Source organism: Castor canadensis, chromosome 11 (assembly GCF_047511655.1).
Source record: "Castor canadensis chromosome 11, mCasCan1.hap1v2, whole genome shotgun sequence".
Taxonomy (NCBI): Eukaryota; Metazoa; Chordata; class Mammalia; order Rodentia; family Castoridae; genus Castor; species Castor canadensis.
In genome coordinates this window covers 125,544,022-125,568,615 of record NC_133396.1, presented here as the reverse complement: position 1 = coordinate 125,568,615, position 24,594 = coordinate 125,544,022, and the positions used below count along the sequence as shown (strand labels likewise).

Below are 24,594 nucleotides of genomic sequence, written 5' to 3'. Positions count from 1 at the left end.
AAACAGTTTGATCATTCCCAGTTATTCCAGAAGTTATTCAGTTAGGTTTATATCCAAGAAAAAAAAATGGAAGAAAAGGGTACATAAATGTTTATAATAGTATTATTTATAATAAAGATCATCCTCAACATATGACATTTTCACTTAGGATTTTCAACTTTGTGATTGTCAGAGAAGAATATGCATTCCATAGAAACCATATTTGGGAATTTGAATTTTAGTCTTTTACTGGCCAGCAATGCCTGGTGCAATGCTTTCTTGTGCTGCCGGGAATTGGTGCATAGCTGCAGCTTCCAGTCGGCCATGTGAGCACAAGGGTAAACAACTGGTACCCCATAGTATACTTTGCTGCCAGTGGCTTTGGGTATTGTGCTGGGCATCTTTGCCTCCCATCATGCACAAGATTACCCTCTCTGTGTGTGCATAGGATGTTTGTACTTTACTATAAAATGAGCTTTGTGATAGATGATTTTGTCCAACTGCAGGCTAATGCACTGTGGTGTTTGGTAATTTAGGTATATTAAATGTATTTTGAGTATGATACTTTCAACTTTTAATGGGGTTATGGGACAATAAGGACCACCTGCAGTTTAAATCTACAAACAACCCAAATGTCCGTGAGCTGAGGATGGATGAACAAAATGTGGAATAGTGATGTAATGGAGTATTATTCAGCCATAAAAAGTGATACGTGCTTCACTATGAATCAACCTTGAAGATGTTATGCTAGGTGAAAGAAGCCAGTCATAATAGACCATGTATGGCATGACATCAATTCTATTAACAGCTAGAGATGGTGGTGTGACTCAAATGATAGAATATCTGCTTAGCAAGCATGAGACCCTGAGCTCAAACCCTGGTACTGCAAAAAAGAAAGGATGGAAGGAAGGAAGGAAGGAAGAAAGGAAGGAAGGAAATGAAAGGAGAAAAGAAAAGAAATATCTATAACAAGCAAATCCATAAACACAGAAATTCAGTTAGTGATTGCCAGGGTTGGAAGGTGGGAAAGGAAGTGACTGCTAATGTGTATGGAGCTTTGGAGGGAGGTGATAAAAATGTTCTAAAATTAGGTGGTAGTGTTAGTTGCACAACTCTGAATATACCAAAACCTCTACATTGTATACTTTAAGTGAATGAATTTTGCACAGTACTTACATGGGGAAGAATAAGACAGTGATTAACAAGTGAGCTAATGGAGACACAAGTTTTCCCATGTACCAGAGATGATTGGATCCAGCAATCAGTGAGTGATCCATCTGTGACAGTCAAAGTCATGGGGTGCATGAATTCCACCCCACCCCTGCCACCCACCCTGGAGACCGTTGAGGATGAGGGAGGACAAACCCTAGAACAGTTCTGTTTGTTGTATTGGGTTTCACTGTACAGAGGGCTGCTGTGCAGACCAGACCAAAGGCCTCTGGCTGCAAGTCCAGTTGGCATACCTCTGGACTGTGCATAATTAAAATCCCTTAGTGATACAGCCAACCATTATAACTTCAAACCATTGTGAGATTTTGTGAGAATTGCCTTGGTTTCTAGGTGTTCTATTTCTGGTAGAGTTACTTTTTTTTTGGTGGTACTGGGATTTGAACTCAGGGTCTCATGCTTACTGGGCAGGTGCTCTACCACTTGAGCCACTCTGCCAGCCTGCAGTCACGTTCTAATTTCAATCCTGTTCTTCTCTTCCACAGGGTTACTGAGCAGGTGTGGTTGGCTCTGTCTACTGTCAGTACCTAGGATAGCTGCTCTCAGCAGGCAAGAGAACCAGTTTTCACTCCTCTCTACCATCCTTGATTTCCTGCCTCTCCACTAACTGGTTGATGATATAAAAACTCAAGATTAAAGATGGGAAAGGGATTTTGCAACATAGAGTAAAATCACAGGTGTTGGGTTCTCAACGACCTGCCTATCTATAGGCAAATTTGCCCTTGACAAAAAACTGTGATGATAGAGATGCATATGAAACCTTTTAAAAAAAAAACAAAAACATATTTTACCACTGGAGGCTTGGGGGTTTAAACTCAGAAAACATTTGTCAAAAACTTTCTATATAAGCATGATTATAAGTATTCTACAAGGCAGAGATGAATAATCCAACCTTGGACTTTGAGACCTTGTGGTCTAGTGGGAAAGACAGACTTTAGACTTTATCTATGATCTTAGAGTAAGAACAAAATTAGAAAAGTGAAATTGGAATTAGAATATGAAGCTTAGGTTGGAAAACAGGAGGAGCACTGAAGAAGTGTCCAGGAAAATGGGTAGATTTGAAGAAGGAAGGGTAAGAGGAAAGAGATAAGGTGGGCAGTGGTGAGGAAGTGGTGAGGCAAGTGTTTGGAAGCACCATGGATCTCAGACTATCTGGGGCAGCCAGAGACAAAGATGGCTTCCACACTACAGAAAATATACTTGCCCAAAAACAATCAATCTATTGCATAAATGCTAATTCCTGCCAGGCGCTGGTGACTCACACCTGTAATCCTTGCTACTCAGAGGCAGCGATCAGGGGGATCACAGTTTGAAGCCAGCCTGGGCAAATAGTTCTGCAAAACCCTATCTTGAAAAAAACCATTGCAAAAAAGGGTTGGTGGAATGGCTTGAAGTGTAGGCTCTGAGTTCAAACCCTAGTACTGCAAAAAAAAAGAAGCTAAATACTTCAGGCAAAGATCCCTGAATTTATCAAATTATGGATTTACTTAAATTGTTTTCTGAAATAATGTGAAGTTTATTCTGAATATAAATGTTGTTGTTTTGAAGAGAGCTATGAATTTGTGCTTTTGGTCACATTTCAGGCATGTTTTATCTGTTCATCATGTGGTTTAGAGTTCTTATGGTGATAGTCTTTTCATGAACATTTGAGGATTTTCTTTCTAACATGCATACTGCATACATTTATTTCTCTTATGAGATCCACAGGAGAAATTTGCATTTTAAAACTGTATGTTTTAAATATTTTTGTAAAGCCATATTTTCTTTTGCCAACATTTTAGCATTTTTAAATTCTTGCCAATTTCACTGAATGAGATCTCTATAGCCACAAAATGACTGGGTTACAGAGAGCTTAAAATTCTGTTCTTGTAGTTCACAACTTTTATTGGTAGGAAGATGTTTCAGTACTTTTGACAGTGTCTGGGAGCTCTGAGTTGTCTGGTTTTCATCAGTGCAACTTATCTTGAATACAGCTCCCTCTGAGTGCAAAGGGTTCATTGGACAGAGAGGTTGAGAGGGAGGAAAGACTGGTGGGAGGGAGGGAAAGAGGCCGGAATGGAGAAAAAGGAGCCTGCAGTAAGGAATGCCAAGCATCTCATTTTGTGTGGAGCTGTCCTGCATCTAGCATTGTTAAGTTTCACATCCTGAGAATCACCTCAGTGCTGAGCAACTGGTTTCCCTTCGATGGAGAATCCAGGGCAGTATGAATGCTTCGGAGTTTTAAATGAATGTTGCTTCACAGCACTTTCAATTCAGATTGACCCATCTGTATAAATTACTACAAACAAATTGGACACTGCATCAATTGATTTTGTCAACAGAATATTCCTTGAAGATATAAATAGGGCATGAAGAAATAAATAGCTAGGAAGCAGGTGTGTGTGTGTGTGTGTGTGTGTGTGTGTGTGTAAGTAGGTAGTAGCATAGAAGTGGTGTGGTCAGAAGTTTTAGAAAGTTAAGAATCTGTCATGAGTTTGTTTAATAAATTGGTTAAGCCCCTACATGTAGAATGAGGGACCTTAAGCTTTCTTCCTGCATGCCACACAAGATGGGCAGTGACAGCTTTGTGAGGAATAGTGAGCAGACTGGACCCGTGCGGACAACCCATATGAATAGGACAGATAGGCTGGGGTATAGCTCAGTAGTTAAGTGTTTGCCTAGCATTCACAAGGCCTTTGGTTCAATCTCCAGAACTGCCACAAAAAAAAAAAAAAAAAGATGAAGGGAACCAGTTATCACATTGGACTGGGGCATATCTAAGCTTGTAGAGGGCCTGCCTAGCAAGTACAGGCCCTGAGTTCAAACCCCAGTACTGCCAAAAAAAAAAGAAAACAGGCAATGAATAGGACAGACCATCTGAATCTACTCAAGGTTCTAGAGTAAAAGGTGAAATCTTATATTTCATTAGGAGTTACTTTCATATATATAAGGACTACCTCGTAAGTTATGTTAGGATAGTAGAGATTTTCCCATAGAAGGAGTAAGAATGATGTTATAGAGACCTTGCTTTGAAGAAGTCTCTGAATAATGAGTGAATAGAACAAAAAAGACAAAAGTAAAAGTACTATTTCCTTTTAAAAGAAAGGGATTTCTTTTTTGGTGACTAAACCATTCTTTGAAAATTCAGAATTGGCATAATATATTGTTACTTTTGTTGCCACTTGTCATAAGAATTTACAAAGACAGAACGATGGGCAGACAGGTAGGTAGGTCAGTAGGGAGATAAATAGGTGGGTAGATAGATGGATGACATCTCCAACTCCATTCCTCTTTTATCATTTCCTTATTTAGATCATCTCAGTGACTCACCTGCCAATTACAATAGTCACTCTCTCTTCCTCCTTCAATCTTCCTTGTACACATCTGCCACAGAGATCTTCCAAAAGCACAGTAATCTGTCACTCAAACAAACAGAAACAAAAGTGGCTCTCCATTTCCTAAATTCATCCTCCTATTCTTGACCCTGAAAACCCAAATCAAATAACCCCCTTTTCTTCTCCTCCTCCTTCTCCTCCTCCTTCTTCTCACCCTCTCCTCTCCCATCCTCCCCATCCCCCTCCCTCTCTCACAGCCCTCTCCCCCCTTCCTCCTCCTCCTCCTTCTTCTGTACTGGGGATTGAATTTAGAGCTTCTTACATGCTAGGAATGTGCTGTACACTTGAGCCACATCCCTCAGCCTGGTTTTCTGGTTTTTTTTTTTTTTTTGTGGTACTAGAGTTTGAACTCAGGGTCTTCACTTTGAGCCACTCCATCAGCCCTTTTCTGTGTTGGGTTTTTTCGAAATAGGGACTCATGGAACTATTTGCCTGGACTGGCAATCCTCCTGATCTCTGCCTCCTGAGTAGCTATGATTACAGGCGTGAGCCACTGGTGCCTGGCTGTATTTTGTTTGTTGGACAGGGTCTCCCATACATTGCCTCTTGTGCTCCTTCTGCTTCTGCCTCTTGAGTAGTTGGTCTTACAGGTGTGTACCAACATAACTGGCTAATCAAAGGCACTTTTTTTTTTTTTCATTTTTCTTTTATTATTCATATGTGCATACAAGGCTTGGTTTATTTCTCCCCCCTGCCCCCACCCCCTCCCTTACCACCCACTCCACCCCCTCCCGCTCCCCCCTTCAATACCCAGCAGAAACTATTTTGCCCTTATCTCTAATTTTGTTGTAGAGAGAGTATAAGCAATAATAGGAAGGAACAAGGGGTTTTGCTGGTTGAGATAAGGATAGCTATACAGGGCATTGACTCACATTGATTTCCTGTGCATGGGTGTTTAACTATCAACCCCCATCAGCATTCCTTAACTTCTGAACAATGTGAAGTTCTGACTACTGCTTCCTAGTAATAACTTTACCTTCTCATTGCTGTGTCTTTACCTGATTTTCACTTTTTCCAGAAAAATGTCCTGCATCTAACACTCCAAATTTCACAGCAATTTCTACCATAGATGAACCACCTCTGGAAAGTCCACTCCCATCTCTCCATCTGGAATTAAATGGTCTCCTGAGTGTGCTCTTGTGGCACATCTTAATAATATGAGCTGTCATTTGTTACAAATATTTGTATTTAATGTCTTTTCTTACATACTTGATTGTAATATTTTTGAAGGTGTTTCTTGTGTGATTTCTCCTAGTATTTTCTCACAGGTGGGAGTTAAATGACTGGTTTCACTTTTAGTTCTTTTAGCAGAAAAATATTGAAGAAGCATCAGATCATGTGTACCTCAAGAGTTGCATTTGCATTCTCTGCGAGCTCCACCCTCCACAGAAATGGGAGGATGGCAACCTGGGCTAGGCTATGGAAAGCCTCTGTCCCAACTCTGTTCCAAATGATCTTGGTTGCTGTTCTGATGTCTCCTGTTGTTGGTGAGTAATGGGGAGGCAGGCCAGCTGTCACTACCTATCCTACTTTAAGGGAGAGCAAAGAGATAACCACCTTTCACATTGTAAGATATCTTTGGTAATTTAGAATTTAGGAAAATTTGCTATAATCCCATTAAAAAGGCTATTTCATAGATACTCTTTGTACACCCTTGTAGAATTTTCCCTCCAGGAACCTACAAACAATCTAACCAAAGCAGTCATAGCTTGGAACATATACATAATATCTGCCAGCCTGACCAGGAAGAACTCTCACTGTTTGTGTAACTATTTAGAATAAAGGGTGAAGTGACAATTCTGCTGGGTCATGAAGAAGGGAGCTTAGTACTTTATTTAATTCTTGCTTGTGAAATACAATTAAGATTTTATTTTCTAAGAGTTTAATGTGGTTCCCATATTGTGATGATTTGAAAAGCATTTTTGAGTAAGCAACCCAATCAAAACACAAATGCCTGAAGAACATAAATGAAATGGCCTCTTTTCATCCCCAACTCCTGAGGCAACTGATCCTACATGATGTTATTTTTGGACTGGAGGTGTGGCTCAAGCAGTAGAGTGCCTGTTTTGCAAGCATGAAGTCCTGAGTTCAAATCCCAGTCCCACCAAAAAAAAAAGAACCACATAATGTTATTATTAATAAAATGTAAGCTCTTACTAAAACAAGAGCAGTGTTACATGGCACGGCATAGATCTGTATTCTGAGTACTCAGATATGGGCAATCTGAGAGGAACTGCCCACAGATGAGAGAATTGTCTACTCATTCATTTTTTGACAAAACATCACTTATTCAGAGAAGGAGGGACTTGCCTTTCGTGATAATTATTATCATATTCAGAGAGTTTGCATTACTGATCACTCACTGTGGTCACTGTGTTATCTGGTGAAAGATAACAGCATGATTCCTACTCTGAAAACCTTGCTACTCAGACATTGAGACGCTGTGTCCAATATATAACTTTTGGTGCTCCTTATCATTTTTGATGTTCAGGTGATTGTGGTCCTCCACCCACTTTACTGTTTGCTTCTCCAATCAACATCTTGTATGAGACAACCTTCAAACCTGGAACTATTCTGAAATACACTTGCCATCATGGCTACAGGAAGGTCAATTCAAGTCACCTTACTTGTGATATTAATGATGAATGGACCTACAATGTGTTTTGTACCAGTAAGTATCAGCATTTATTCTTACCTGTACTTTTTTCCAGAAGGTTTTCAAATTCCTTAATTCATATGACATCTTTGAGCAAAATTTAAAAAGTTAATATCACCTGTGCTACTTAGAAGAAGTCAGTTGAGAATACACCATAAGACATTTTTTCTAATACTAAGTATATAGGATCTATTTTCCTTTGTTTCTCTGTGTACACTTTTAGGAACATATATTTATTTGTACAAATGATCAATATATATGTCACATTCTTTATTTTCATAGTGGTTTCATTAAACAAATGAAATTAAGCACAGGTTTTTTTCTCTCCTTAAAATTTATCAGAAGAATGGATTATATGTTTACTTTTCTTTTTCCTCATAATAAAATTCAAAAGTAAGCATTAAGCAATGTGTGGTGGCACAGCTGCAGGACTGCTTACACATTTACTGGATCCCAGCACTTAGGAGGCTGAGGCAGGAGAATTATGAGTTCAAGGCCAGCCTGGGTTACATAGTAACAAAACAAAACAAAAATAAGCATTGAAAAATACCTTTGAATCTATCTGGAAAAAAAAGTTAAGGTTGATTAAGCAGACTTTTTCCCCTAATGATATATCTTATGAGTATTTGGAATCACTAATCATTTGTTTTCCTCCTAGAGAAACAATGCAAACATCCAGGAGAGTTAACAAATGGGAAAATAGAAATACTGACTGATCTTATTGTTGGTTCGGCTGTAGAATTCACCTGTGCAAAGGGGTAAATATAAAGCAAGCCAGAAGCAATAATTTTCTTTCAAGGAATTTTTATAAGTAGTTGGTACATTCATGTGTTTAAGAGTACATATTGTGTGTTATTGTGCACATCAAGAATTCTCACTTCCAATCAGTCTCCTTCATCACATTCTTCTTTGCCTTCTGATAGGAAATGACTTAGCTTAATTTCTTGTATGTACTATTAACATTTACTTATGTAAATTAAATTATCAGAGTAATTATATTTTACTTATGTAAATACAACTGAATACCAATATTATACCTCCCTTTTTGTACAGAATATATCTAACTGCGTACGTTTTGAATTTTGCTTTTACTTTTTTTCTTTTCACAGTATTGCTCTGGAGTGAGTGTTGTCTGTGTTCTCTCACATTCTTATCTTAAATCCCCACACATGTGAGAGACAGCAAGAGAGCGAGTAAGAGAGAGATTATGGATATTATGTTAAGTTAGTCTTCCATTGTTATGACAAAATACCTGAGATCAACAATTTAAGTGTAGGAAAGAATTATTTTGGCTCATGATTTGAGAGGTTTCAGTTCACGATGGCTTGACGTCATCACCCCGAGCTTCTAGTGAGGCAGAACATCATGGCGCGGGGTGAATGTGGTGGAGCAAAGCTACTCAGATCATGGTGGTGAGAAAACAGAAAGAGCATGAGGAAGGGTCTGGGTTCCAAGCATCCTCTTCAAGGGCATTCCCTCAATGATCTACTTTCTCCAACTAGTTCCCAGCCCGTACATTTTCCACCACTTTCCAATAGAGCCACCATCTGGGGACTTGGGGGACACTCCAGTCCCAAACTGTAACAGTAATAGTTTTCAATAAATGAACCATAATTTATCATAATTTATTTAATGATCTCTACGGACTGACCTTTGTGTGATTCCAGTCTTGTGTTACAACATACAATTCTGTATGTGCTCTGGCATGTATATTGCTCTAGGATAAATTTCCAGAAATACAATTGTTGGACCAGAGAAAAGACACATTGAAACTTTGATAAACTGTCTTCATAGACTATTTAAATTTTTATAATGTAAACAATGTCTATTTTAAAGGCAAGCTCCCTTCTAAATCCACCTCTATGACTGAACATTTTGTCAAATTTGAATTTTTGCCTATGAAGAAAAGAAACTAAACCCTCTATTTTTTAACTTTTTCTTTTGAGATAAGTGTACATTCACATGCAATCAGAGAAATAATGCAGAGAGATTTCATACACCATTTCCACCACTTCCTCCCAACAGTAGCATCTCATATAATTATAGTTCAGTATCACAACCAGAAAACAGACATTGATACAATCTAGTTCACCAGTTTTACATCCACTCATTTGTGAATGTGTATGCAAGAGTAGGGAAGACAGAAAGAAGTAAGTCTGAATAAAAAAAAAGATGAGGCTGGGCGTGGTGGTGCATGCCTATAATCCTAGCTACTCAGAAGGCAGAGATGAAGAGGATTGCAGTTCAATGCAGACAGTTTGCCTGACATCCATCTCAACCAATAAAATAATGCTGGCACATGCCTGTCATCTTAGCTATGCAGAAAGCATAAATAGAAAGCCTGTAGTCCGGGCCAGCCAGAGCATAAATGCAATACCCTATCTTAAAATTAACTAAATCAATGAGCGCTGGGGGCATGGCTCAAGTGGTAGAGCACCTGCCCAACAAGGGTGAGAGTCTGAGTTCAAACTCCAGTACCACCAGAAAAAGAAATGATAAGTAAGGTAAAAGGAAAACATTAGGTGAGGAAGAGAGATGGGCAAGAGATAACAAAGAAAAAACATTCTCATTACAAACAAAAGAAAATGTCTTGGGATTTCCAGGTATATAATTATGCAATCTGAAAGTGATCCTGTTAGTTTTTGCTTTTCTATTTTTGTATTTCTAATTCCTTTTTCTCATCAAGTTATTCCAGAAATTTTCTCAAATAAAATAGTTATACTGGTCATTTTTAAAAATTTGTTGTCTTTAGTAGACATGTTTCTATAATAATTCCACATAATTTTGGTAGAAGTATGTCTCTGCTTTAATTTATTTTGACAAAAGTGATTGCGAATTTTTTTCAAAAACCGTTTAATATCTATCTATCAAGAGGGTGGTATGTTTCTCTTTTTAGATTTAACAATATCATGTATATATTAGTCTTCTCAGACTGCCATAACAAAACACAACTGGCTGGGGGGCTTAAACAACAGAAATTTATTCCTCACACTTCTGTAATCTCAAAATCCCAAATCACGGTCTGACCAGGTTCAGTACTGGTGGTGAGGCTCTTCCTTCCCTGCTGATGGTTGTCTTCTCACTGTGCACTCACATGGCCTAGTGTAAGCTCAGGGAGACTAGGACTTACCAACAGTAAGAACAATGAGTTGATAATCAGGAAGGGTATGGTTTATGAGAGTTAGCCAAGCTCCAGAAGTCAGAAGGGAGATTCAAATCAAATATCAAAGTAAAATAGTTCACATCAGTAAAGTGCCTCGATCATTTATTCTAAGGAAATCACATGCCAAGCTCAATGAGCACTTGTATGCTGTGCATGGTTGATTTGTAGCTTGCTAGAAAAAGAGCATAAGATTTTTGTGGCACATTTTGGGAGAAAGATTTGGATGTACTTTCCTTGATTATGAATGAATATTACCTGATAGGTAGAAAAGACTTAATGATGTCATTTAAATGCATAAGAGAAGTTTTTTTAAATGGGCAAAAGGGTTATTTTCCTAATTCTATAAAATTAAACTGCAAGTTGGCCCCAATTGGAATTAGTAATCAAAAGATCTTTTTTTTAATTTTTAAAATATTGAATAAAAATCACACTTGTCCAGAACCTCATGGGGTAATTACTGTTTAGAAAAAGGTAAATTCCAGTAAGATGTTTGACCTATCTTTCAGATATCTCCTAATTGGCCCAACAACAAGTAAGTGTGAGGTACAAGGTAAAGGAGTTGGCTGGAGTGATCCTCTCCCAGAATGTGTAAGTAAGTAAAGATTTATTTCTGATATGATTATCCACCTAAGCCATATTAGATAATATCACTTGTGTCCATCAGAAACTTTAAATTCACAGTTCTGGCCTCCCTGATCATTCCTTTTTCTTTGCTCACTCACCTCAGTAATCAAGTGTGAGTCCCCTCCGGTCATCAGCAACGGGAAACACCGTGGCGGAGATGAAGACCTATACACGTATGGCTCTTCAGTCACCTACAGCTGTGATCCTCCCTTCACGCTCGTAGGCAACGCCACCATTTCCTGCATGGTGGTGAATAAAACAATAGGTGTCTGGAGTTCGAGCCCTCCTGCCTGCAAAAGTAAGTCACAGTGACGAGTTCTGCTTTGAATTTTTCTCTTTTGTTTAAAAGAAAAAGGAGGGATGGTCAAGATGGTGGATTGCTGATAACCTATACCTCACCAAGCCCCCACAAATCTGAAAGATAACCTTAGATTTGTGACAGCAAGCGTAGTTGGTCTGGTTAATTTGCTAAATAAGAGTTTTGACCAACCTTCAAACAGGCCTTTTAAAGCACAAATCCTCCCCAGGCACATGGGCACCTCCAGAAACCTGCTCCATACCACCATGGTCAAGTCAGTTTTATTCCAGAGATACAGGGATGGCTCAACATACTCAAATCAATAAATGTAATACAGCATATAAACAGAAACAAGGACAAAAATCACACGATCATTTCAATAGATGCAGAAAAAGCCTCAGAAAAAATTCAACAGCCTTTCTTTTCCTTATTTGTTTTATTGTTGTGCTGGGGGTACATTGTGGTATTTATAAAAGTTCTCACAGTATCAAATATACCATAGTTGAATTCACCCTCTCCACCATTCTCCTTTATACCCCACTTTCCCCATTGCTGGAATAGTTTCAGCAGGTCTCTTTTTTCATTTACACACATGTGTACACATTATTTGCACCATATTCCCCTCCTACACCCTTTCCTCACATCCTTCCCCCCACCATTAGTACCCCCCCAGACACAGGACTTGTTCTGCCCTCCCAGTCTCGATTTTGTTTTAAAAAAAAAGACATTTTTTTCAACATCCTAGCTCTGGTAAAGCTAGGAATAGAAGGAATGTACCTGCACACAATAAAGACTACATATGACAAACCTATAGCCAACATCATACTAAATTGGGAAGAACTGAAACCATCTCTTCTAAAGTCAGGAATGAGACCAGGATATCTATCTCCCCACTCTTACTTAGCATAGCTTGGGAATTCTAAGCCATGGCAATAAGACAGGAGGAAGAAATAAAAGGAAGTCAAATAGAGAAGGAAGAAGTCAAATTATCCTTATTTGTAGATAATATGATCTTATATCTAAAAGACTGTAAAAATTCCACCAAAAAACCCTTCTAGACATCATAAACACCTTTAGCAAAGTAGCAGCATACAAAATTAATTTACAGAAATTGGTAGCTTTTCTATATACCAACAATGAGCAGACTGAGAAAGAATTCAAGAAAACAATCACATTTACAGTAGCATCAAGAAAATTACCTAGGAAGCAAATTACCTAGAAAGACCTCTACAATGAAAACTATAAATCACTGAAGAAAGAAATTGAAGAAGACATCAGAAGATGGAAAGACCTCCAATGCTCATGGATCAGCAGAATTAATATAATGAAAATGGTTATACTACTAAAACCAGTCTATATGTTCAATGCAATCCCCATCAAAATTTCAATGATGTTCCTCAGAGGTTGAATAATCAACCTTAAATCCATATGGAAGCAGTACAGACCTCAAATAGCCAAGGCAATACTGGCAAAAAGAGCAATGCTAGAGATATCATAATAGCTGACTTCAAACTATACTACAGATACACAGCAATAGAAACAGAATGGTACTGGCACAAAAACAGACACAAAATCCAATGAAACAGAATAGAAGACCCAGACACAAATCCACATAACTATAGCCATGTGATTTTTCACAAAGGAGCTCAAAAAATATGATGGAGAAAGGGCAGCCTTTTCAACAAATGATGCTGGGAAAACTATGTATCTACATGTGGAAGACTGAAACTAGATCCCTGTCTTTCACTCTGTACTAATATCAATTCAAAGTGCATCAAAGACCTTACTGTGAAGCCTGAAACTTTGAAACTACTACAGGAAAGGATGGGAAAAACACTGGAACATGCAGGCATAGGTAATAACCTCTTAAATAGAACTCCAACAGCTCAGCAATTAAGAGAGAGGATTGGCAAATAGGACTACATGAAACTAAAATGCTTCTGCACAGCAAAAGAAATGGTCCCCAGACTGAAGAGGCAGCCCACAGAATGGAAGAAAATCTTTGCTGGCTGTATATCTGACAAGAGATTAATAACCAGAATTTATAGGGAGCTCAAAAATCTTAACTCCCACAGAATCAATGACCCAACAAGGAAATGGGTAAGTGAACTGAATGAAACTTATAGGAAGAAGTCCAAATGGCCAAAAAACACATGAAGAAATGCTCACCATCCCCGGCCATAAAGGAAATGCAAATCAAACCACATTAAGATTCCACATTACTCCTGTTAGAATGTTGCCATCAAGAACACAAACAACAACAGATGTTGGTGAGGATGCAGGGAAAAAGGAACCCTCATACACTGCTGGTGGGAATGCAAATTAGTACAACCACTATGGAAAGCAGTATGGAGGTTCCTCAAAAAACTAAAAAATAGAATTACCATGTGATCCAGGAATGCTACTTCTGGGTATATTTCTGAAGGAATGTAAGTCAGGGTACAATAAAGACATTTGTACACCCATGTTTATTGCATCATTATTCACAATAGCCAAACTACAGAGACAGCCCAGATATCTTACCACTGAATCAATCCATTAACCATTACTCCATTGATGGATATTTGTACTATATATAATGGAATAATATTCAGCCATAAACAAGAATGAAATTTTGTTGTTCACAGATAAATGGATGGAACTGGAGAACATCATGTTAAGTGAAGTAAGCCAGGTTCAGAAAGACTAAAGTTCATGGGTTTTCTCTCATATGTGGATGATACAAACATTATCGTGTGTATGTGTGTGTGTGTATGGAACATGTTTCCGATAGTGGGACTGTTGGAGGAGACTAAAGAGGAGGGAAAGAAGAAGAGAATGAAAGTGAATAATACTGAGATATATTGCATCTGTGTAGGAACAAGAAATAATAAAACACACTAAAAAGTGTTGAACAATACAGGTAGGGGGAGAAGGGAAAGAAGAGTACTAAAGGGGTCTAGACTGATTAAAGTAAAATATATTTACAGGTAAAATACCAAGGCAAAACCCCACTGAACAATGAACAGACAAACAATAAAGGGCAGAAATGTAAAATGGGTCATGTTAAGGGTAGGACTTACATGTATGAATACACAGCACTGAATCTTGTTGATGTCATTTTAAGAAGGGGAGAGAGACAAGGAAGAAAATGGAAGGGATAAACCAAACTGGGTACTTTGTACTCATATAGAGAAATGTCACAATAAAATTCTCTGAACTACTATTATAAGCTAATAGCAATGTTTTTAAAAGAAAAGAAAAGGAAATGGAAGGTGTCTTTATTGGGGAAATGGAATGACTGAAGACAAACTAATTATATTTATTGTAACCGTGAAGTAATTTTTTTGTTCAATTAACTATATTACATACTATTTTAATCAGAATTTATTAAGTTATAGTGTGATAGAGTCCACTGAAAAATCTCCTGTGTTTTTTTTTATTCATTTATTCACATGTGCCTACATTGTTTGGGTCATTTCTCCCCCCTGCCCTCACCCTCACACCCCTCTCCTGTGTTTTTTATAGGAAGTTTTTTCAATCTCCTTCCAGTGCACTGCTAGTTCAGGAAAGTCCCCAGAGCACATGGTCAGTAGGATTGTTTAGATTGTCAAATACCTCTCTGTTATAACCTCCACTATTTGTTCAGAGCAAGGAGTGTCAATTCCTGGCTTTTAGAGCCTTTGATCTGAGATGGCATATGTCATTGCAGCCTTTTGGTCAGAACTAGTCTCATGTTTGTACCTAATGTAAGAGGAAGAAATGTGACTGGACACTAACACTGCCTATGAAGCAAACAGAACCATACCAACCTCAGGAGGATAAGAGCCAAGGACAACCAAAGAAAGTATCTTCGTCAGAAGGTAGAAGAGATGCTATGTTGGTGACTCAACATGTTCTCGAGATGTTCTAAGGCATCTTCATTTCCACAGTTACAGTGCCTTAAAAACACAATGTCATTTACCGTTTTAACTCAGTACAGGGCACAACCAACACTGGAGTGAGAGAGCATGATAGTGAACAGAGCTCAAGATGCCTAGAGTCAGGACCATAGGTGTGGATAAGACATGATCTGACGCTGGAAAGGTGACATAGGCCAGTTAGTGAAGGGCCTGAAAATGTCACACTTAGGAACCATAATGAAAGTGAAGGGGAGGCATTGAAGGACAGCAATTGGAAGTAGGACAAAATATAACTTATAGGTACCTGCTGTTACCATCCAGCCAAGAAGTGAAGGGGATGCATTAAAGGGACAAAAACTAGGCAGCTGTGGCCAACATTCAGCCAAGATGTGAATGAGGCCTCAACTGTAGCTGTGGCAGTGGGCTGGAGAGTAGTGAAGAGGAACTCAGGTGGCAAGACCTACGGACTGGGTGACTGGTTAGGCAGGGAATGAGAATTGAGGCTGTGTTTGTTCTCTGTTGGGTGAACAACCTTTGCTGCTCTAGCTACCTCTTTATGACCACCTTGTCATTACTCTGGGCCATTGGCACACAGCCATAGGGGACTTTGAGTTTCAGACTTCATGGTTTGGGTGTTGACTAGTTTTTGCTGATGAGAAAGGTGGTCTATCCACAGTGACCAACTACTCCTAAGTTTCTTGGGGTTCCTAGGTACAGAAAAAATTATCAAGCTTCTAGATGCTTTTCTTTGTATCTAGTTGGCATACACCTGTATCATACCTTCCTTGGAGCCATACCAAATTTTGCAGTCACATCTTTATTGCCATTTCTCTTTTTATAACCCAGATGTCTTGTCCTTGTTTCTTTAGAAACTGTCTGTCTTCAGCCACAGATTCCAAAGGGAATCATTGTCTCTGGATTTAGACCCTTCTACACTTACAAAGACTCCATTCAGATTAGCTGCAAGAAAGGTTATATCCTCAGAGGCAGCAGTTTAATCCACTGTGAAATGAATAAAGAATGGTTTCCTTCTGTTCCCACCTGCCAACTCAGTGAGTATGGACTGTGAAGGCACTGTAAGATTTATCACCTAACATTATCCAGAATATAAGAGGCATTCTTATAGGCACAAGTCCACTTCAATCCCAATAAAAATATGTAAAGTTTATACTTTCCCCCAGTTGTCTTGTTAGAAGGAAGATTTTCTTCTTAGCAATCTCTTAGCATTACTTATGGGAACTTATAATAGTTGACACACCAGTGATTTTGATGATATTGTAGATTACATATTTATTACAAAGCTTTTTTAGTAGGTGATAGTACAGTTCCTCATTCTAACAAAATCACTAAGTTGTGAATATTTCTTGCAGTAAAATTTCTCTCAGACATTTCCCATCTCTAATTAGCACAGTGGTATTCTATGGGCTAACATTTGCATTGAGAACTTGACATTGTAAATATATAGAGGTCACTCAAAACATTAATAACATCTACTGCTAATGTTTATTAAGCACTCTCTGTCTGCCAAACACTGTTCTAAGTGTTTTGTGTTAACTCATTTAATATTCACTTCAGTCCTAAGGAGATAGCTATCATTTTCATCTCATTGCAGATTTGAGAAAACTGTGATGTTGAGTAATTAGGGTAAGTTCTAATGATCAGTGGTAGATTGCCACCACTATGTTGTGACTTATCTATTCCCTGATGCCATGACAAGAACTTAGTGTCATATACAGTGATGCAATTCGATTAATATATAACTTGAGTGATTTCTATCCCCTTTTCCTTCCACATTAGCTGTTAGCATATGGCTGAGTAGAAACAAATACAAGACTAAGACTCACCTGCAAAAGTTATATGGGACTTGATATGGACTTGAAATTCTGGTGACAGTGTCATAACATTTGAACTTGAAATTCTGGTGACAGTTTCATAAAATCAAGAGAAATAGCTCTTATTGTAATTCTCCATTAGACAAGATAATTAGTTTTGTCTTGGAGCAAAATGTTTGCTGTCCATTCCCAGAGTTCCTAATTCCTTCCTTGAAGATGGACCATTCGCAAGTGCAGTGAGGTGAAGGAACTAAGCTCACATACAGTTGGACCAACACCTACACCTGTCTCTTTCCTGCACTGTGCCACAGCCATGTGCGTTTAGTCCTTGCCATCAGTCTGTTGGGCAGGATGCTGACAAGTCTCTTCCTGGCATTCCCCATTAGCTTTTCCCTCCATTGAATGAAGCTACGATATCCTTTGTGTGTGTGTGTGAGTCTCATGGGCCACTCTGTCAATCCCAGTAACAATTTTCATTCACCTTCTTCACGAGCAGACGGTTGTAGTGAATTGCCTGAGATTCCCTATGCTTACTGGGAGAAAAGCATCTTTCTGCAGAGAAATCTGGAAACCTTTGAAGTTGGGACAGAGTTGAAATATCATTGCAAGCCTGGCTATAGAGCGATTTCAACTGAGCCTCAGTCGGTCACCTGTCAGGAAAATTTTACATGGAGACATTCGAAGGGGTGTGAGAGTAAGTAAAAATCAACTTACTTCTCTTCTATTGAACATGTTGATTTCTGAGGACCTGCTCCATTGCACAGAATGTCATTGCTTTTATACTCAATTTGCACTTGAAAATGTCATATTTCACAGCTGCAGTTTCAATGTCATATGTATGTCAATTCTAGTTTTTGATGGTGATGTTACAATCTGTACATTGCTGTCTGCCTTGTTTTATCTGCTATTGAAGAAGATTTATTCAACTGGAGACTTTTTTTTTAAATTCTTTGCATCTTCCCAGGCAATGAAACACCTTAGAAATCTTTAGCTTGATTTATTTCTATCTAATTTTTATGGTTTTGTTTTGTGTATTTCAAATTTATGTAAGTCTTCATATTCATATTGCTATAATGTCATATTTACTATTATCATTGTTACTACTTTTGTCTGAATAAGTCAAATTAATATAGATGGTCTGTAACTTTCTTTGTTATTGTTGTCGTGTCTTTGTCTGGTTTAGATACCAGGGTGATTCTGGCCTTACAGGATGAATTTGGAAGAATTTCTCCCACTTCAGCTTCTTGTATAATTTGAGAAAAAATGATATCAGTTCTTCTTAGGTGTTTCTACAACATCCAGCAGTGAAGTCCTTTGGTCCTGGGCTTTCCACTGATGGAAGACTTTTAAATTACAGATTTAGTCTTGTTGCTCTTTATTGATCTGCTCTGGTTTCCATTTCTTCATGATTCAATTTTTGTAAAGTTTTATGTCCAGAAATGTATCTATTTCTTGTGTTTATCAGCTGTTCATAATAATATCTAATGATTTCTGTGATGTATGCTGTAATATCTTCTTGTTTTGTCTCTGATTTTATATAGTTGAGTATTTTTTTTCAGTCCAGCTAATTTTGTTTACATTTTTGAGAAACAAACTCCTCTTTCAGCGAACCATATTTTTTTTAGCTTTTAATTGGTCTTTATTATTTATGTCCTTCTAATTTTAGATTTAATTTGTTCTTGGATTTCTCATTTCTTGAGATGCAAAGATACACTGTTAATTTGAGATTTTTCTACTTTTTTTTTTTTTGGTGGTAATGGGGTTTGAATTAGAGATTTTTCTACCTTTTTGATGGAGAAGTTTAAGAATATAAACTTCCCTTTTAGAACTGCTTTTACTGTATTCCATAGGTTTTAGTATGTTGTATTTCCGTTATTATTCGTCTGGACAATTTTTATAATTGCCTTCTTTTAAAAATCTTTTAATTGAAAAAAGCTTACATTTAAAATTTTTTCTTTCTTGCTGAGTGTCGGTGGCTCACGCCTGTAATCCTAGCTACTCAGGAGACAGAGATCAGGAGGACTGTGGTCAAAGCCATCCTGAGCAAATAGTTCACAAAATCTTGTCTCAAAAAAACCCATCATAAGAAAAGGGCTGGTGGAATGGATCAAGGTGTAGGTCCTGAGTTCAAAATCCCAGTACCACAAAAAACAAAAAAATTTTTCCTTCTTAATTTACTCATCTATTCATTGGTTGTTCAGAATGTTGTTTAATTTCCATGCATTTTTCTAATTTGTGTAGTTTTTCTTATTAATGATTTCTAGTTTTATTGCATTCAGGTTGGAAAAGATACTCAGTATGATTTCTGTTTTTCAAAGCTTTATTGACACGTTTTGTGGCCTATCAAATGGTATGTTTTAGATAGTGTTCCATGTCTGAGAATGTCTGCAAGTTCCATTTAGTCTAGGGTACATTTTATCTCTGGTGTTTCTTTGTTGATTTCCCGTGGGAGCTCTCTGTACATTGTTGAAAGTGGGGTGGTAATGTCCCCTGCCTGCTATTACTGTATTGGATCTATCGCTCCCTTTAGGTTGGCATTTCCTTTATATATTTGGGTTCTTCAATTTTGGGTTCACATATATTTACACTTGTTATTTCCTGTTGATGACTGGCTCCTTTATCATTATATAGTGACCTTCCTCGTCTCTTCTAATTGCTTTTTATTGAAAGTCTATGTTATCTGCTGTAAGTAGCACTGTTCCTACTTGATTTTGGATCTATTTGACTGGAATGTCTTTTTCCAACCCTTCACTTAGTCTATCTGTGTCCTTAGAGGTGAGATTAGTTTCTTGTAAAAAGCATATATTTGGGTCTTTTTTTTTTAAATCTATTCAGCTACTTTGTTTCTTTTTATTGAAGAATTTAATGTATTTACAATTAAGGTAATTATTGATAAATAAGGTCTTACTGTCATCTTGTTACTGTTTTGTAGGTTTTTTTAATTCCTTCTTTATCTCTCTTTTACAGTCTTCTTTGTGGTTTTGTGATTTTCTCTACTATTGTGTGTGTGTTGCTGACTCCTTGCTTATCATTTTTGATGTGTCTATTACTTATTTTTGCTTTGTGGTTACCACAAGGCTTACAAAACATATCTTTTGATTATATCAAGTTATGTTGAACTGAGAGCAACTTAACATTGATTATAGTGATAAAGATCTGGGTCTGAGCCAGCTGGGTGGCTATTGTGAATGGAAATGTTTTCTTTCTTCATTGTTGATGAACAGAAATGTGACTGAGTTTTGCATATGGATTTTATATCCTGCTAGTTTGCTGAAGCAAATTCTATCCTCCACTTCTATGAGTTAGGTTAGCATTTTTTATAAGATAGAGTGAGGGTTTCAGCCAAAGGTGTGTTTCCCTGGTGATTTAATTAAACATGCAATATTACTTTTTATCTATCAGAGGTGTGCTGCCCAACACCAAATCTGGAGAAAATCAGAATCATAAGTGAAAGGAGAGATTTCACTGGTATATGCGCCTATGCTTATGAAGACTATGTTTTCTACATGTGTGATGAAGGCTATTACCCTCTTTCTATTGATGGAAGGAGTTCATGCCATGCAGATGGCAAGTGGGTCCCTAAAATACCCTCATGTGTATCAGGTAAGGATATTGAGGGACATGGTTATCATTATTTCTCAGATTCCTTCCAATGATCCCACAGAGTTCCACAAAAGAGTGAACTTCTTAAAACCTGGAAAGTTTGGGATTATTCTTCTCTCTTCTTCTATAGAGTTTACTCTCTGCATTTGTCTCTTAGTACATTATCATAAACTGGTTTATATTATGATTCAACCATTCAAATGATCAGAGCTTTTTTCTTCAAAGCCTAGTTTAATGTGCAATATGAAGATATAATTTTTCTTAATAATAATTAAGTTAAAATTCTCATCTAATGGAATATTTGAAAGGAATTTTACAAAAGGCCATGTGGGAACTCTAGACTTACGTACAAGTGACAATGTCACCTTTACTATCAATATTCAGAGCCAGAAACTGGTTGTTAAGGACACAGAATGTTACAAGACATGATCCCTAATATCAAAGTGGAGAAAAGCTAGGAGTGGTGGCACAGCAATTACCCAGTCTGTGGTATTCTTTATAACTATGGAAAATGAAGTAATACCCTTCTTATCGTGGAGCTAGGAATGAAAGCGTTGAAGGATATATTTTTTTTGCATTTGCTACAACTTTTGCAAGTCAGTTTGCTGGCTACCTTTGCCTTCTCATTGTAAATATAACTTTAGCTCCAGTCACAGTTCATTGAAGATAGTGATACAAGGTATTGAGAGCAATATTTTCTGGTGATCAAAATCTGATTAATTTTGCCTTTTATATATTTCTTTGGAATAGTTACACCATGAATGTTAAACCTTAAAAAGCCATTAACAAAAACATTAAAAAATGAATTTTACTTCCCAATACAGAACCATAAAAGTACAGGTGGCCCTATTTCCAGGGCCAACTGATACCTTAGCTTATTTTTATGCCATTCCAGAATATCTAGAGACACCATCTTTCACCTGAGAACCTCTTCGTGCCTCTAGTACACTTTTCAGTAGAGCCTTGAGTTCATTTTACTATTCAAGAAAGAAGAATCTCAAGGGTTGATTTCTAAGTCATGAATTTTGGAAATCTTCACTAAAACCTCATAATGACCACCATTTTCCCATGACTTTCCCATTTCCATTTTTGATGATCTGATGAAGTTCCTTTTTGGTCTTCAAATATAGAAACAAGATGAGTCAAGAAAGAGTCTGTCTCTTTGTTGTGCCTGGCACCTTCCTCATTTAAAAAAAAATACATATATATATATATAAAACCTTTAGTTTTTTTATATAGTACTAGGGTTTTGAACTCAGGGCCTTGCACTTGCGAGGCAAGTGTCTACCACTCAGTCTATGTCCCCAAGTCCCTTAATCATTTTGCTAACAAACACTACTGTCTCCATTGGACCCATGAAGATTACGAGGCAAGAACAATGAAAAATACAGAGCTAGGATTATACACAGATCAAAGATCTGGAGTAGCAATTGAGATACAGGTTCTACTACTTAAAAGCTCTGTAACAATGAAAAATTATTTAAAACTTTCAGTTTTGTTGTTGGCAAAATGTTGGTATTAGGGCTGTGGTCATGTCTTAAGTAGTAAAGTACTTGAAGTCAAGCATAAGGCCGTGAGTTCAAACCCCAGTACTGCCAAAAAAAAAGAGAAAGAATTAAGATAAAATGTTGATAATAATAGCATCTAACTTAAAGAATTAGAATGAGAATTAAATGAGGTAAGACAACTAAGTATTTCTCAATTAGACCTCCATGTAGTACTTTCTCAATGAATGTTATTGAACTATTAAAATTATGACTAAAGTGAAATAGAGTTTTAGAGCAACTTGTAGGACCTGAAAATAAATATGAGCAAAGTTTCACATAATTTTCATCATCCAACGTTATTTTGGTACCCTTTTCTGAAAAAACACAAAATGTTCAAAATATGTTTCCATTATAGCTGTGTGTGGAAAACCAGAGATAAAAAATGGAAAGCTGTCTGTGGAGAAGAATCAGTATTTTGAAATGGAAAATGTCACCATCCATTGCAACCCTGGCTATGTTACAGTTGGTCCTCAAACTATCACTTGCACAGAGAACAAAAACTGGCACCCAGAGGTACCCAGGTGTGAGAGGGTAAGTAGCACAATTCAGGGAATTTCTGGACTGTCAACCCTCAAAATGGTGGTCTCCTCCAAAGGTCTGTCCTAGTCAGGAAGGGTGATACCTGAATCTTGTCAGGATGCCTAAATAATTTACCAATCTTAGAAATTTCCACTCTGGAGCACTGTGGTAAGCATGGTGAGGTAATTTTTTCTGCTGTATGGATACAGCCCAAATTTAGATTTTAAAGTTTCCTAGACCCCGATGAGTTGACCCCAGTGCTACATTTTCTATAGTGAATGCTCTGCATTTGTTCCATTTTGGGTTGGTCACCTGAGATCTTTCACCTGTCTTTAATGAGATGCTTGGTCCCCTGTGAAACCCTGCATCTTTTCTGCCTCAGCCATGCCCCGCTGTTCCTGAAGGAACAGATCTGGGCTTGGCCTGCATGTGAACACCTGCTAGCAGGCAAAGTCTCTCCTGATCTCCTTTCATCTCTCAGGTCTTAGGACAGCTCACTTTTGCCAGTAATCCCTCTCAGAAGGCACCCTCACCAATGTATATCTTTAAATCACTTTTAGGAGATTCTTGAAGGATGTGAACAAGTGATTGCAGGCCAAAAACTCATGCAGTGTCTTTCAAGCCCAAAGGATGTGAAAAGGGCCCTGGAGTTGTATAAAATGTCTCTGGAGATCGAACAGTTAGAAAAAGAGAAAGAGAAAGATAAACAGGTAAAAATCCGCCAGAAATTCCCTAAGCATGATGAAAAGGATTCATTTTTGCCTTTAAATTAATATGCAGAATCTCCATTCAGGAACTCTACTCATCTTTAAGTACCATCACTCCTGTTAAGAAGTTTCTGGACTAGGAGAACCCCATACAGCTAGTATGATTATCTAGCTACTGTGACTCAAAGGTCTACTTTTCTTGACTCCCTGTGTTCATTAAATAAATAATTATCTATCAAAGATCAGTTTGTCTGTGTTGTCATCCTGGCCAGTATGTTACATTCATATGACACAAATTCGGTACACAAATCCACTGTCTAAAATATCTGTCGTTAACTTTACTGCCCTTCTTGCTATCCCAAAAAGAATGGGAGCCAAAAAATTCAAACTGTATTTTTTTCCTTTATCTTTACCTGAAAGCCTTTACTCCACCCCTCCCATGGCCAGAATATACCTGCCCTGTACTTACATGAATGGAGCTAAACTTCAGTGGACTTTCAAAGTTAACACTCTTCTGTAACTAAAATCCAGGGTGAGAACAAGAATCCTGTCCAAGGGTGGGGGCCAGTGGGAGGGGGCGAATATGATAGATATACTATGTATTCATGTATGAAAATAGAACAATGAAAGCTGTTGAAATTGTTCTAAGAAGAGGTGGGGGGTGAAGGAGAATGATGGAAGGGGGGAATTTAATTAAGATGTATTGTAAGCACAAATGTCAATGTCACAATGTATCCCCCTGCCCCGTACACCTATGATATGCTAACAATTTAAAAAAAAAAAAATTAGAGAATTGCATGGGTCATTTGGTGCCACCTTCTGGTCACTAACTTCATATTTGCAGACTTTTAACAGGGCATTTTGATATGCATGTTTTTCTACTTTATAGGAATGGGATCTGACTATGAACTCTTTCAATCATGTCTTTTTCCTCTAAACATTACATTTGTGAGATTTTATTTATCCTGTTGGGTAGAGTCAAGGTTCATTTATTTTTATTTCTTTTCAGTATTGCACCATTGTATGAAGTTGCCACAGTTCTATAGAAGTTGTGTTCTTTTCATTTCTTAGATTTGATGAGTAGTGCTGCTATGAGTGTTCCGATGTGTTTTCTGCTAAATACATGTAATTTGTTCAGTACATACTAGGGATGAATTTGCTGGATCTTGGCAGGTGTGTGTTTG

The 24,594-nt window shown here is 37.7% G+C and overlaps 1 protein-coding gene across 1 annotated transcript; it reads left to right on the top strand.

Moving 5' to 3' along the window:
* The first annotated feature begins 5,916 nt into the window (after positions 1-5,916).
* Positions 5,917-23,476, top strand: LOC109676886 (zona pellucida sperm-binding protein 3 receptor-like). The gene is made up of 10 exons (XM_020153096.2): positions 5,917-6,067; positions 7,072-7,251; positions 7,895-7,994; positions 10,906-10,991; positions 11,127-11,321; positions 16,072-16,254; positions 17,531-17,728; positions 20,437-20,637; positions 22,540-22,715; positions 23,264-23,476. The coding sequence occupies exons 1-10, from the start codon at positions 5,917-5,919 to the stop codon at positions 23,474-23,476; spliced, it is 1,683 nt and encodes a 560-aa protein (XP_020008685.2).
* The last annotated feature ends 1,118 nt before the right edge of the window (positions 23,477-24,594 follow it).

What these genes read in the sequence shown, in the direction of transcription:
- LOC109676886 (XM_020153096.2), top strand. Translation starts at nt 5,917, where the DNA reads ATGTGTACCTCAAGAGTTGCATTTGCATTCTCTGCGAGCTCCACCCTC. An exon ending in TCCTCTCCCAGAATGTGTAA is followed by an intron (nt 10,992 to 11,126) that starts GTAAGTAAAGAT and finishes CACTCACCTCAG; the next exon opens with TAATCAAGTGTGAGTCCCCT. An exon ending in GAGCCCTCCTGCCTGCAAAA is followed by an intron (nt 11,322 to 16,071) that starts GTAAGTCACAGT and finishes TTGTTTCTTTAG; the next exon opens with AAACTGTCTGTCTTCAGCCA.